Genomic DNA, 13,407 nt, shown 5'->3' with positions numbered 1-13,407 from the left:
AGTACACGACAACAATTTAGGTCGAATTGAAGGAAGGTTTCTTAAACCGTCCAAAAATTCAGAACATAGTTAAATTGATAAAGTATTGTTTAGTATCATGTGCTCAAACACTAGAAGCAGCTAAGATTATGGTCCATGCATAACGCAACTAAGGACAGACAAAATGTTAAGGTTTTGTTTTGCTTTTTGTTTTTTCCTTTCTTTTTTGGCCCTCCTTTGATTCTTTTTTCCTATGGTCTCTCCTACAAACAAGAAATAAATAAGATCGTTCGACCAACTAAACTTCTCCGAATATTAACTAATAGAAGGTGCGTAGAAGATGACTTTATGATGATAATTTAACTAGAAAACAAATCCTATTCTCTTCTTCTTCTTCTTTATTTTTTTATTTTATTTTATTTTATTTTGCAGTTGCTAAGCTAGGTTTTTCCCTTAAAAAGAAAAAGATTCAAAGTGATTGACTAAAATAAAATCTGGAGAGTAAGTTGGTTAGAAGAGCATTGGATCTCCCGCTCAATGGTTATACATCGTTGCCTCGGAATCATTGCTTATCAGAAAACAAAATATTTTTACAAAACATTTAAGAAATCTATTGCCTTGGAATCATTTCAAGTTCTTTCAAAGATGACAGATGAATAATTCTGTTTTAAAAAAAAATTATTTTGTAAAACACACCGCCTGTCATCTTATATTTTATTTCCAAGATATGGAAATATATGATTTGGACTGAAATAAACAGAGCTGATATGACTACTAAGATCCATTTCCATATTATAAATTAAAACTAATGATCTGTAAATTTGTACAAGTCATAGTGTATTGGTATTATCGAGGATATTACAGCAAAAATATACGATGTGCATTAATCTGTCAATGTATCCCTCAATATCCATGGTTGTTACAGCAACTAAGCTACAACTGTTACAGACATGGCGAAACTATTTTAACTAGCACACATGTCGGTCATTTTCAAACACTTGAAAGCCCGAAGAGTGCTAAAAATTGTTTTAAATTTGATATGTCGTGATATTTGACTTCAAATAATGAGACTCTTATTTTAAAATGAAATATCATTAACGTTTTGATTTAATTTGTACTCTTCTTTTGCTTGATTTAATCCTCAAGTCTGAAAAATCATTCACATAAATCACAAGTAAAAGTTTTAATTGTCTATTCTAAATTTGATTGATAGAATATAACTTTAATGAGTAATAGAGAAGTTACTAATCGCACAAATGCATAACCGAACCATACTAAGTTTATTTTAGTATGATATCGGTATAACATATCCAAGTTGAATACCGAAAATACAGAACGGAAATCTTTAAAAACCATACCAAACCAACGAGGAACACCGCTTTATCTAGTCATTACTGAAGACACATTTTACATCAGACAACCAGTATGTAACAACACTTGCCAAAACATAAGGCATGATAAAGTATAATCACACGATATACATATAGAAATCAACATAATACGAAGACGTAAAGAACAAAATATCATTCTGTAACCTTCACGCCGGTTAGGTAGACTTGGCATTGGATCACACTGCCGCCGATATAGAAACCAGGCATAACCATCAGACCAACCTTAGGCTTCTCCTCGTTTTCGTCTACGATAAAGTTCTTCAGGACGCTTTCCATATAAACCTCTGAGAACTCACTTCCCTTCTTGACTTGAAATACTCTAACTGGAGGATCAAATGAATATGCCAACCTATGCAAAAGCCAAATTGACTTGGCTAGTTTCAGAAAAGCCTGGTAGAAAGCTGTTCTTGGGTGCCCGCCACCCATAATGTAGTTTCGCTGATCCAAGTTCCCAAAGAATGAAGCCTCCATCTTTGGATGAACCACCACTATATATTTGCTCCGGCAGAAGTTCCCAAAAAGGGAATCTGGACTTTGGCCTACAGCATCCAGTGGATCCATTTCACGCAATGCAAGATACTGGTGGAAAAAACTATCCTTGGTGACAGCTGAATTCTCATGTTTCACAGAGAAGAACTCGTCCTGAAATCCGGTGAACATTCTTTGGCAGATATGTGACTCAAACGCATACTTCTTGTGAGCTCTCTTTGCATAAGCTATATCCGGCTCAATAGAGTTTGCTGCAGCGTCAAGATCCCAACCAGCAGCTTTCATCATGTTGATCAATGGCTTAGAGAAGTCGTGAATGGCCCTATAAGCAGCTTCCACAGCTGACCTGAAAAGCTCAGGTGTTAGGTCCATGACAAAAAGCCCGTTCTCGTCAACTGCATTTTCTGATTCTTTGGCTGACAAGCCCCTGAGCTTAAGGTTTTTCTCCAATTTGACCCGCTTCTGATTGGCCTCTTGTATCTGATGCTGCAGCTGACCAATCTCAGAATCTTTATTCTGAATCTCAGATTGAAACTTCTTCACCATAACTTCATAAGTTTTCAACAAACTCTGCTGTTCTTGGATCTCCGCAGCCAAGCGAGAGTCCTGAGGTGAAACACACACAGGTTTGGGATTATGCTCCCTGTAGAAGTGCTTGAGTTCAGAGAGATTCTTCAGCTCTGAAATTACAAGTTTATCGGCAGCTTGGATTTTATCCGGGTCGTAAGGAGTATGAGCAGATTGGAGTTGAATGTAGGCAGACTTCAGGGAAGAGATATTTGTAAAAATTCTAGATACCATAGCTTCAACTGCTTCAGGATTTTGGTTTGTGGCTTCCTCCATAGGTTGCGGATGGACCTTTTGGCTGTTGCTCTCGCGGAGTTGTGTATCTTTTGCACCACTGGGTTGCATAGCTACTTGTAATGCGATAAGATTAATCAAATCCCAAACCCTAAAAGATTGTGGTGATTAACCTGTAAAACCCAAACCCTGTCAGAGATGCATGAAATAATCACAAACAGGCAAATAAGAATTTCCAAACATCTAACAGTTGCAGTGTCCAGAAAAATCTGCCAAAGTCGAAAACAAAAAATCTATAACAAATAGCAGTAGAGTGCACTTGGGAAAGCAACAAAGCAGCAAAAGATCAAAAGCTTGGCGACACCTAAACAAAACAAACCCTGGTACAATCACCATCCATCCTGAGCAATTTTACCATAAGATCTCATAAAGAGAAGTTCTGAACGGAGAGTCTATTGGAAACAACCTCTCTATCTTCACTAGGTAGGGGTAAGGCCTGCGTACACACTACCCTCCCCAAACCCCACTTGCCGGAATTACTATTGTTGTTGATCTCATAGAGAGAAGTAAATGTTTTTTGTTTGGTAATTAAAGAGAAATAAATGTTATTATACTTTACCTTATCAGAAAAGGAAAAAGAGAGAAGTAAATGTTATTATACTTTACCTTATCAAAAAAGGAAAAAAAGAGAGAAGTAAATGTTATTAATGCATCCAGATCAGAGCAGCAATTCATCAGTATCTAACAAAGCAAATACCGGGATCCCTTATCAATTTTTAAGTTATAACTCACAAATTTGCTCCTGTCATTGTCTGCCCCCACAATCCTCCATTCAGCAAGGAAGAAGTTAGGATCAAGAAAAGTTCAAGAATTCCACCCCAACTCCTCCAAGCCTCCATAAAAAGTAAATTTGTTACCAAACTCTAGAAAAGTTTCTTCACTTGAATTCTCCAAACCAACAAAAGGCAATACATGTAACTGACAACAAAGATAATCAGATGACACCTTCTGTTGCACCAATTTCAAGCACGATAGTTTGGAGCGCGGAAAATTTAAAAAGAAAACTGGTATTTAAGTCAGCTTACGATAGAGGGGCAGGCTATAACCCCCCCCCCCCCCCCCCCCCACACACACACACAAATCGAACCAGGTTGAGTCATCTAACTCAAATAAGTTTCTCAGTTATCCCCCCAAAAAAATGTACGGATGTGCTCAACCGTCACCTATCCCATCCGCCCAACTACCTTACACTTCTTCCTTTACCCCAAAAGAATAAATGAGATGAAATTTACTTCTTTAGACATTTACATACAATGTACAGTCAGAAACATTTTTCGTTCTTCTCCTTCCAAATTAGCCAATAGAGATGTGACAATGTTGTTCCACCAAGTTCTACTCCTCTCATTACCGACCTTCGATACACTTGCCCCAATGTCGTTGGCACAACCCATGAAATGTTAAACAAAGTGAAAACCAAGCCACAGCTGTGATGTAGACCTACAATGCAATGGTATATGACATGTGACCTCTCATGGCTTTTCATACAAACTAGACCGACTCACCATGATATGTTTTTTTGATAAGGCATTATTATGCAATGGTATATGACATGTGTCCTCTCATTGCTTTTCATACAAACTAGACCAACTCACCATGATATGTCTCCTTCCTTCAAGGTTTTTTGATTGTTATGGATCGCTTCGACGGGGCTACAGGAGATTTTTACAGAGACACCAGCCCTGTCAAGCCAATAGTTGTCAAGCAAGCCCAAAACCTAAATCCCACACGACCCTTAACGCCCTCCTCGGCTAGCGGGTCTCTTAGGGAACCTCCGGTTACATTACCATAACATGTTGTCTGGGCTCTACAGTCTCAACCTTAGAACCGTCGGGTGATACAGTACTTAATAATAACAAAACATGTTAGTAGTAGCTTAGTATACCTAAGCTCAACATAACACTGTTTAGTCTATCATTTTGGCTAAATGAATACCCATATTAAGGGAATTAAACAATATAAAAAATCAAAGTACCTAAACAAGTCAAGGTTGTAGCCAATGCCTGAACTTTTCAGATTTTATTCAATAAAACTGTATACAAGAGTGTTTTTACAAAGAAATCAGAGGGAGGGAAGGGTTTTTTAAAACTTGTCTCTAACTAAGTCAGATGAGATCCTTATATAATGGATCCGTTCTAAAACCAACAAAAATCTAATAGTAAATGGCCGACAACATTGACATAATTGATAATATGTGGCTGACAAAGAAAAGGTAATAAAATTTGTGCATAATTGATAATTTGTGCAGGGTCTTTGCATTATTGGTACTGCTGGGTCCGCTGAGTCATATCACGATATTTTTTCCTTTGTCCTTTTGCTGTCTAGAAGATTCTTCTACCTGCTCTTTAAATTTTTTCAACAATTCTTCAATATTATCTAGATTGACTTCTTCTTCTTAGCTTTCTCCTGCCGCACAGATCTCATCATCTTCTGTTGTATTACCCACAAATGCCATCGAAATATCATCTGATTTTTCTCTATCCATATTCTGCATTAAATCATTTTTTACTTCTTCAAAATAAGAAGCATATATCTCTTTTTTAGAGATGGCTCCTTTCTTCATCGGGAGCTTTCTTGTCATTTGCTTAAATAGACTTAAATCTTCCATTTTGGCATTTGCCTCCACCTGACTGTTATATTCCTCAATTTAATGCAGAATCTGAATATATAGCCTCAGTGTTGTAATAACAACAAAGATGATGAGTTTTATAATATCTACTCCAGTTTAAAGACCTAGATATTAATGTCCTGGCAAATGATAGCCTAATAGAGTTACTAAAAATAATCAAGGATAGAGATTAGATCTCAGATCATTGATAAAATGGACAAATCATGTACAAGTCCTATTATAGAGAATGAAGAAATTCCTTCTCAAAAAGGGTCATATACAATGTCAGAAGTCAAGAGACTTCGGAAAGAAAAGACCCAGGCCATTGACAGGCCAACAACCATCCAAGATTTGGATGAAGAGATTTATAATCTCAAAAAAGAAGTCAAAGCTTCAAATGTAGCTTTGGATAAAAGAGTCTCAAAATTAGAGGATCCTAATATAGATCCACGACAGAATTTTAATATTGATATAATAGAAGCAGGTACTTCTATTACTAAAGGAAATTTTTTTAGACATATAGGTTTTGCAGATGACGAATTTTTGCAAAAACTTGAGTTAATAACTTCTCAAAAGTTTTCCATAAAAGTCACTCTTTTAATTGATTACAATTTCAAAAGAGAGTTTACTATTTTAATAGACGGTGGTGCAGATCTAAATTGTATAAAAGAAGGATTAATACCTTCAAAGTATTTTCATAAAAGTACTCATAATTTGAAGAATGCCAGTGGGCAAAAAATGAGTATTAATTATAAATTACCTAGAGCTTATATTTATCAAGATAAGGTTTGTATTCCCGAAACCTTTGTTCTTGTAAAAAATATTTCTAATGATATCATTTTAGAAGTTCCATTCTTTCATCATATATTCCCATTTACTAGGTGGGACTCTACAGGATTTTCAGGAACTTTTGATAATAAACAAATCAATTTTGAGTTTATAAGCTTTTTCAAAGATTTATAAATGAGATAAAAGATAATATTATTGCAAAGAATAGGTAAGTCAATTTTCTCAAAAATGAGATTTATAGCTTGACCATAGAAGACAATTTACAAAATCCGAAACTAATAGAAAAAATTGATTTTCTTAAAAATCAGTTTTCTTTGCAGGTATGTGGTGATCATCCAAGTCAATTTTGGGAAAGGACGAAGACCAGGCCTTGCCAGATGAATTCTGAATATCTGGATTTATGCAAAAAAAAAAAAAAAAAAAAAAATTGATTCTTTGTTGCATAAAGCTCTTATAAGACCTTCTAAGTCTAAATGGTCTTGCACAGCTTTTTATGTTAACATGCTGAATAGGAACGTGGTGTTCCAATGTTTGGTTATAAATTAAAAGCCCTTAAATAAGGTCTTAAAATGGATTAAATATCTGATCCCTAATAAGAAGGATTTATTAGATAGACTTCATGATGCAATTATATTTTCAAAATTTTATCTGAAATCAGGTGATTGGCATATTCAAATATCCGAAGCAGATAAGTACAAGACTGCTTTTAATGTCCCAATGAGCCAATTCGAATGGAATATTATGCCCTTTGGATTAAAGAATGCCCATTCTGAATTTCAGAAAAATATGAATGATATTTTCATACCCTTGATAGTAATTAGAAGTAGATAATTGAAGAAATAGAACAAAGAAGTTAATATTATTGGCAATAGTTTGTGCAAGAATCTTAAACACAACTACACCAATAAAGATGTATGTATGGAGAGGACAATGCTCCAGAATAAAGTAGTTTAATTCTGATAATGATACCTACACATTACAGGATCTATTACTTATATAATAGGCCGACTAACAACTGCATAACCTATTCGGATAAAGATAGATAACTTCTAATAACCATAATAAAATTGCTAAACAGATAACTTCTAATAACTGAAAGCTCCGGAAATTATCTTCTCCTAAATTTCTTTGCTTCTTCTGGAAGATACATGGCTTATCAACCCTATACTAATTTTATAATAGTATATATTGATGATATTCTTGTATTTTCTAAAAATTTAGAAATACATTTCAAATATTTAGAACTTTTCACAAAGATATAGTTATACAGAAAAATATTAGTAACTTCTAAGCCTAAATTGTTTCTTTTTCAAACTAAAATAAGATTTCTAGGCGATAATACTGAAAAAGGAAAAATTATTCCTATTCAGAGAAGTATTGAATTTGCTTCTAAGTTTCCTAATATTATAACTGATAAAACACAGCTTCAAAGAGTTTTGGGAAGCTTGAATTACATTTCTCCTCTTATAAAGGATTTAGCCAAAGATACGTCAATTCTATATGAAAGACTAAAGAAGAATCCAAAAGCTTGGACTGATTAGCCAATCCAACTTGGGCAAAAATAGTTGAAACTGATGCCTCGGATATTGGATATGGAGGAATATTAAAGCAATGTTCTCCAATGGATAAACAAGAATATCTTGTTCAATTTTATTCGGGAAAATGGAATAATCCCGGAAGATCTTTGCTATAGTAAAACGTGTGTTGAAATTCCAATCTGATTTATATAATCAGAAGTTTTTAATAAAAACTGATTGCCAAACAGTAAAGTTTATCTTTAATAAAGATTGTAAACATGATGTTTCTAAACAGATGTTTGCAAGATGGCAAGCTTTATTGGCACCATTTGATTTTGAGATAATTTATAAAAAGGGATCTGATAATAGCCTCCCTGATTTTCTCACTAGAGAATTTTAAAGTTCATAACTTCATTATTCATAAACAGATCATGAGACCAGACTTCAGGACCTCTCGAAGGAGAGGAAGAGTAAGGCAATCAGGATGTTCCTATGGTAGAGGCAGTGTCCTAGGCTCCTAGCCCAAATAGGAAACTAGCAGTTAATAGTTGTTAATATTGCAGTAACTTCTGGTATTAATACAGTCCTGACAGATGACAGCCATGAGAATATTGAGGTTTACAACTAGAACGAAACAAAAGAGATAATAATTCTCCTAGAACAATCTGACCTGAAATGGAAGGATAATCCCTGGCAGCTCATGACCAGGTATTTTGATACAACACCATGCTACACTTGCATATAAATACAGAATGCATATGAAATGGTTCTATTATCCACTGGATCTGCTGATATTCAGCATTTTTATCCGGCTAATACAAAGAGAGTTTATAACTTCTCTAAAATTATAATAAAAAGTATTTTAGCCTCAGATGAATGGGGGCTCAGTACTTTCAAAGAAAGGGAATACACCCATCCAGTTCATAAGCTCTCAGTTAAATTCAATTACTGGGATTATATGGATAGCTTTAATAAAGCTTTGTTACGTGAAAACTCTAATAAGAAACATTCTTTGGTTCATAAAATTATGGTCCAATATGTTTAACCAGTAAATTCCAAATTGGTTTTGTAAATAGTGGATATTATATGATCTTTCTTTGGAAATTCTTCCAGACCAGTTCAAGTGCTTATATGCAAAAAGGGTGGATCACCCAGAATTATCAGTCTACAAAAGAAGATATCTTCTTTGAAGGCATGGCAATAATGTATTTCTTTATAGAATTCTCCATATCATGGATCATGAAATGGGATGCGGAGGTAAAACAAACAATGGAAGGATTTTCCTATCTAAATATAATTTATTATACAAAGTTTTGGAATAAGCTACTCTAGAAAGATCCTCGGGGAAAATTCTTGGTCAAGAAATTCTTGATAATATCGTGGTTGGGGGGGAATTGAGGATATAACAATCAGGTGAAGGCAAATGCCAAAATGGAAGATTTAAGTCCATTTAAGCAAATGACAAGAAAGCTCCAGATGAAGAAAGGAGCCATCTCTAAAAAGGAGATAATTGCTTCTTATTTTGAAGTAAAGAAGTTTTAATGCAGAATCTGGATATAGAAATATCATATGATATTTCGATGGCATCTGTGGGTAATACAACAGAAGATGATGAGATTTGTGCGGCAGGAGAAGTCCAGGAAAGCCAAGAAGGAGAAGTCAATCTAGATAATATTGAAGAATTGTTGGAAAAATTCAAAGAGCGGGTAGAAGAATCTTCTAGACAGCAAAAGGACAAAGGAAAAAATATCGTGATATGACTCGGCGGACCCAACAGTACCAATAATACAAAGATCCTGCACAAATAATACAACCGAAGGGCCCCTCATTAATAATAGAGGGAATCAACTTTTTAAAGTTGTTTGTTTTATTACCTTTTCTTTGTCGGCCACATATTATCAATTATGTAAATGTTGTTGGCCATTTTACTATTAGATTTTTGTTGGTTTTAGAACGGATCCATCATATAAGGATATCATCTGACTTAGTTAGAGGCAGGCTTCAAAAAACCCCTCTTTGATTTCTTTGTAAAAAGACTCTTATATACAGTTTTATTGAATAAAATCTGAAAAGGTCATGCATTGGCCACAACCTCGACTTGTTCGGGTAGTTTGATTTTTAATATTGTTTAATTCCTCTAATATAGGTATTCATTCAGCATAAATGATAGTCTAAACAATGTTGTGTTGGGCTTAGGCACACTAAGCTACTACTAACATGTTTTGTTATTATTAAGTATTGTATCACCCGACGGTTCTAAGGTTGAGACTGTAGAGCCCAGGCAGCATGATAGTGCAGGCAGTTCGTCCAGGTTATGGTAGCATAACCGGAGGTCCCCTGAGAGACCCGCTAGGCGAGGAGGGCGTTAAGGGTCGTGTGGGATTCGGATTTTGGGCTTGCTTGACAGGGCTGGTGTCTCTGTAAAAATCTCTTGTAGCCCCGTCGAAGCGATCCAGAACAAATTATTATTATAATAATAATAATAATAATTGTTGTTGTTATTACAATTACTAATATTATTTATTTAAATTAAACTTATTTTGCACTTAGCTGCCTGTGGACATTTTTCCGTATAAATAGGATACTTGGGCCTTGTTAGAAGGCAGATCTCTTTACTTGCATTTCCTTCTTTTGTATATGAGATAAACCCCGAAAATTGGCCTTGGCCTCCCATCTTTGTGTCTTTCATTTCGTTATCCCTCCAACATTTGAGTTTGTGTGATTGCCTTGGTCCAAAGCACGATTTTGTGCTTGTTTCTTGTTAAAGGCTGAAGCAAGAGTAGTAGTCAGGCTATCTTGCTGCCCTCGCTGAGCCCCCAGAAAATGGGTCCGCGACAAGGTTAGCTTAAATGGAGAAGTATGATCAGTGAGGATTCATATAGCCCAGCTAGTATCGGATTGAGGCGTAGTTGTTGTTGTAATCCATTACATCACCTGTTTTTCCAAAATCCTACACTCGTTGCACAACTAACACCAAAGTCAACTCCGATAAGATAAGTGTATGGAGAAAAAATATGGATGAAAAGAAATTCACTTGCATTGTTTTCCGGCTGTTATGAATGTTGTAAGTTGTTTTTTGTCGTTACCCTTTGTTGTTATTATTATTACAATTACTAATATTATTTTTTAAATTTAACTTATTTTGCACTTTGTTATTTAGTATGATGATGACATGAGCTAAGCTTAAATGTAGAAACATGATCAGTGAGGATTCATATAGCCCAGCTAGTATCGGATTGAGGCGTAGTTGTTGTTGTAATCCATTACATCACCTGTTTTTCCAAAATCCTACACTCCTTGCACAACTAACACCAAAGTCAACTCCGATAAGATAAGTGTATGGAGAAGAATTATGGATGAAAAGAAATTCACTTGCATTGTTTTCCAGTTGTTATGAATGTTGTAAGTTGTTTTTTGCCGTTACCCCTTTGGCCCAACAGTCCATTCAAATCATCTTCTTTCACTCTAAGTCGGAAAAAGAACCTGTTTTCACTTCTCATCAAAGTTTGATGCTTTTCAAAAGCCTTCTTAATGTAATCAAGCCAGCATCGCTTAGACTATATGGGAAGAAATAAGAGATGTTTTGAAGACAAACAGGAGCAAATGTCTGTGAAATATAGTTGTTTGCATTATTTAAACTATTGGAAAAATGAAAATGTTGTTACGACTTTACATAACCTGCTGGACATACTAGACTGCTTAGGATATTAATGTAGCCAAGCAAACATTATCTCTGTATTTTCGCAGTATCAGCTTGATACTGTTTTAATAAAATCTTAACTTGTCAAAAAAAAACCTTATTGAATTTTCACACCAGTCTTGAGTGAATTTTCTATTTCCAGAATCGCCAGGGTGCATTTTCACAGTCACAAATCACCAACGCTTCGTCAAAGTATCAAAGTCTCCCAAATTTTCTAAGTTTCTATGAAGATCTCTCTCAACAGAAAGCTGTTTCTCAAAGTTGACTCTAGCATATTGGCCACCATTAGACCAAAAGCCAGACGCTTAATTTGAACCACAAAGATCATAAAGATAATTGGTAACCTAGAATAGATAACACGGAGATGTAACTTAAGAGAAACTGCATATAGCAGTTAGCAGAAGGGAATCAACTTGCCACTGAAAGGTATGCGTAAAAACTAAAGGAGATCCTATGTTGAATAGCCAGAAGGCTCCAAAATAAACTTCAAAGCAGCACAATTTTTCACAAAATACGTGGACAAACTATGGTAAATCAAGAGCCACAAAGGGACACTAATCATAATATTGATTCAAAGAAAGTAAGGAAATTGCACATAGAAACACCTCTAGGAGCAGCAGTAGCGCGAGAATTAGAGTAAACAGGGACACAGTCTACGAAGTATGATACTACATATTAAAGAGATGGAGATAATCTGAATAACATACCAAAGAAAACTACAGAGCGACGACTGAAGGTGTCCAACATACATAATAACCTTAACACTGCAAAACCCAATAACAAAAAAAATAGAAACAACATCAAACATAACTAAGCAGCGTTGATTATTCTGCAAGATTGGCAATATAAACATCTAACTGACATTATTTCTTCCACAAAACAAAAACACCCAGTAGCCCATTTGTTTATACAAGGTCAAAAATCATACTAACCCTTTGCTTCTTCTTTTTCTATGGAATCATGAAATCAAGTAAATCCCAATTGTTTAAAGCAATTAGAGAACAAGGCAAACCCCTAAAGCTATAAGTTACACAAAAAAGGTTGGATTTTTTCCCCTTCCAAATGAAGATAAAACCCTAGGAAAAGTAACGTCAATTTGTTCAAGAAAACAAGTAATATAAAACCCCAAAGAGGTAAGTAAGTTTGTTATAATGAGAAAAAAGGGGTACCTGATCGGAGATCCAGCAGACGAGTTACCGGAATTGAAAAACAGAGTTTATTAAAGCTATGGTGGTGGTGGTGGTGGTGGTGGAGTTTTCCGACAATATCTCAAACCTTGGGAAGCATCTTTGTTTGTCTGTTCTTTTTAATCTTTCGGTGGTAGCCGTAGCACGCCTGCTGGATTTGGTGCTTTCTATAATTACCACCCCCACTTGCTATTACTGTAGTAGAAATGCCCTTTCAGGTTTATTTTTAAGAAAGAAATATTTCAATTCGCCAAATTACTATACCATTTTAGTACATTGTCCAATATGTACATTATTTTATTAAGTGAAGGTTTGGACATAAGATTTTTTTGTTGTAATTTTCGGAAATCACTATTGTTTGTTTAGTGGCTATTCATTTTCTATAGCTATCATATATATAATTGTTTTATATAGCTACTATTTAGTTGTTACGCGATTGTATTTGTTGTATTCGTGCTACTATATTTATGAACACAGTAGTGAAATTCGCCTAAAAATAGGGGAGTCCAACTGTGCGACTGTATTCGTTGTATTCGCGTTGTTGTAATCATGAATACATTAGCAGAATTCGCCTAAAAATTAGGGGAATCCAGTTGTTTAATAACAGAAAGAAGGATCATTTAGCGTGTATCACTCCTAATTTAACTCAACAAAATTAATTCTACATAAATTTTGTCGTTATTGTGTTGTATTCCATGTATTCGCGCGACTGTATTTATAAATACAGTGAGGTAAAAAACGGGAATTACATATATTTAATTATGTATTTCATGTATTCGTGCGAATGTATTTATAAATACAGTGAGGTAATCCGCCAAAAAAATAGTGATTACGGGTGTTTAATAATGGAAAGCACAATATTGAATTGTATTCAATTTCACTGTATTGA

The 13,407-nt window shown here is 34.9% G+C and overlaps 1 protein-coding gene across 3 annotated transcripts; it reads right to left on the bottom strand.

The window, feature by feature from the left end:
* Positions 1-1,344: 1,344 nt before the first annotated feature.
* LOC104119006 (protein GRAVITROPIC IN THE LIGHT 1) lies at positions 1,345-12,698 on the bottom strand. Of its 3 annotated transcripts, none has more exons than XM_009630393.4 (3): positions 12,501-12,698; positions 12,039-12,095; positions 1,345-2,849 (listed from the first exon to the last, which is right to left on the bottom strand). In XM_009630393.4, the coding sequence occupies exon 3, from the start codon at positions 2,769-2,771 to the stop codon at positions 1,503-1,505; it is 1,269 nt and encodes a 422-aa protein (XP_009628688.1). In that variant the 5' UTR covers positions 2,772-2,849; positions 12,039-12,095; positions 12,501-12,698; the 3' UTR covers positions 1,345-1,502. The 3 variants fall into 3 exon arrangements, with proteins under 3 accessions (XP_009628688.1, XP_009628687.1, XP_009628689.1); XM_009630392.4 differs by having other exon boundaries at positions 1,345-2,833; positions 12,501-12,697; XM_009630394.4 differs by lacking the exon at positions 12,039-12,095 and having other exon boundaries at positions 1,345-2,833.
* Between the last annotated feature and the right edge of the window lie 709 nt (positions 12,699-13,407).

Source organism: Nicotiana tomentosiformis, chromosome 1 (genome assembly GCF_000390325.3).
Source record: "Nicotiana tomentosiformis chromosome 1, ASM39032v3, whole genome shotgun sequence".
Classification (NCBI taxonomy): domain Eukaryota; kingdom Viridiplantae; phylum Streptophyta; class Magnoliopsida; order Solanales; family Solanaceae; genus Nicotiana; species Nicotiana tomentosiformis.
Note: the sequence above shows the minus strand (reverse complement) of the source record. Positions and strands in the feature narration are given on the sequence as shown.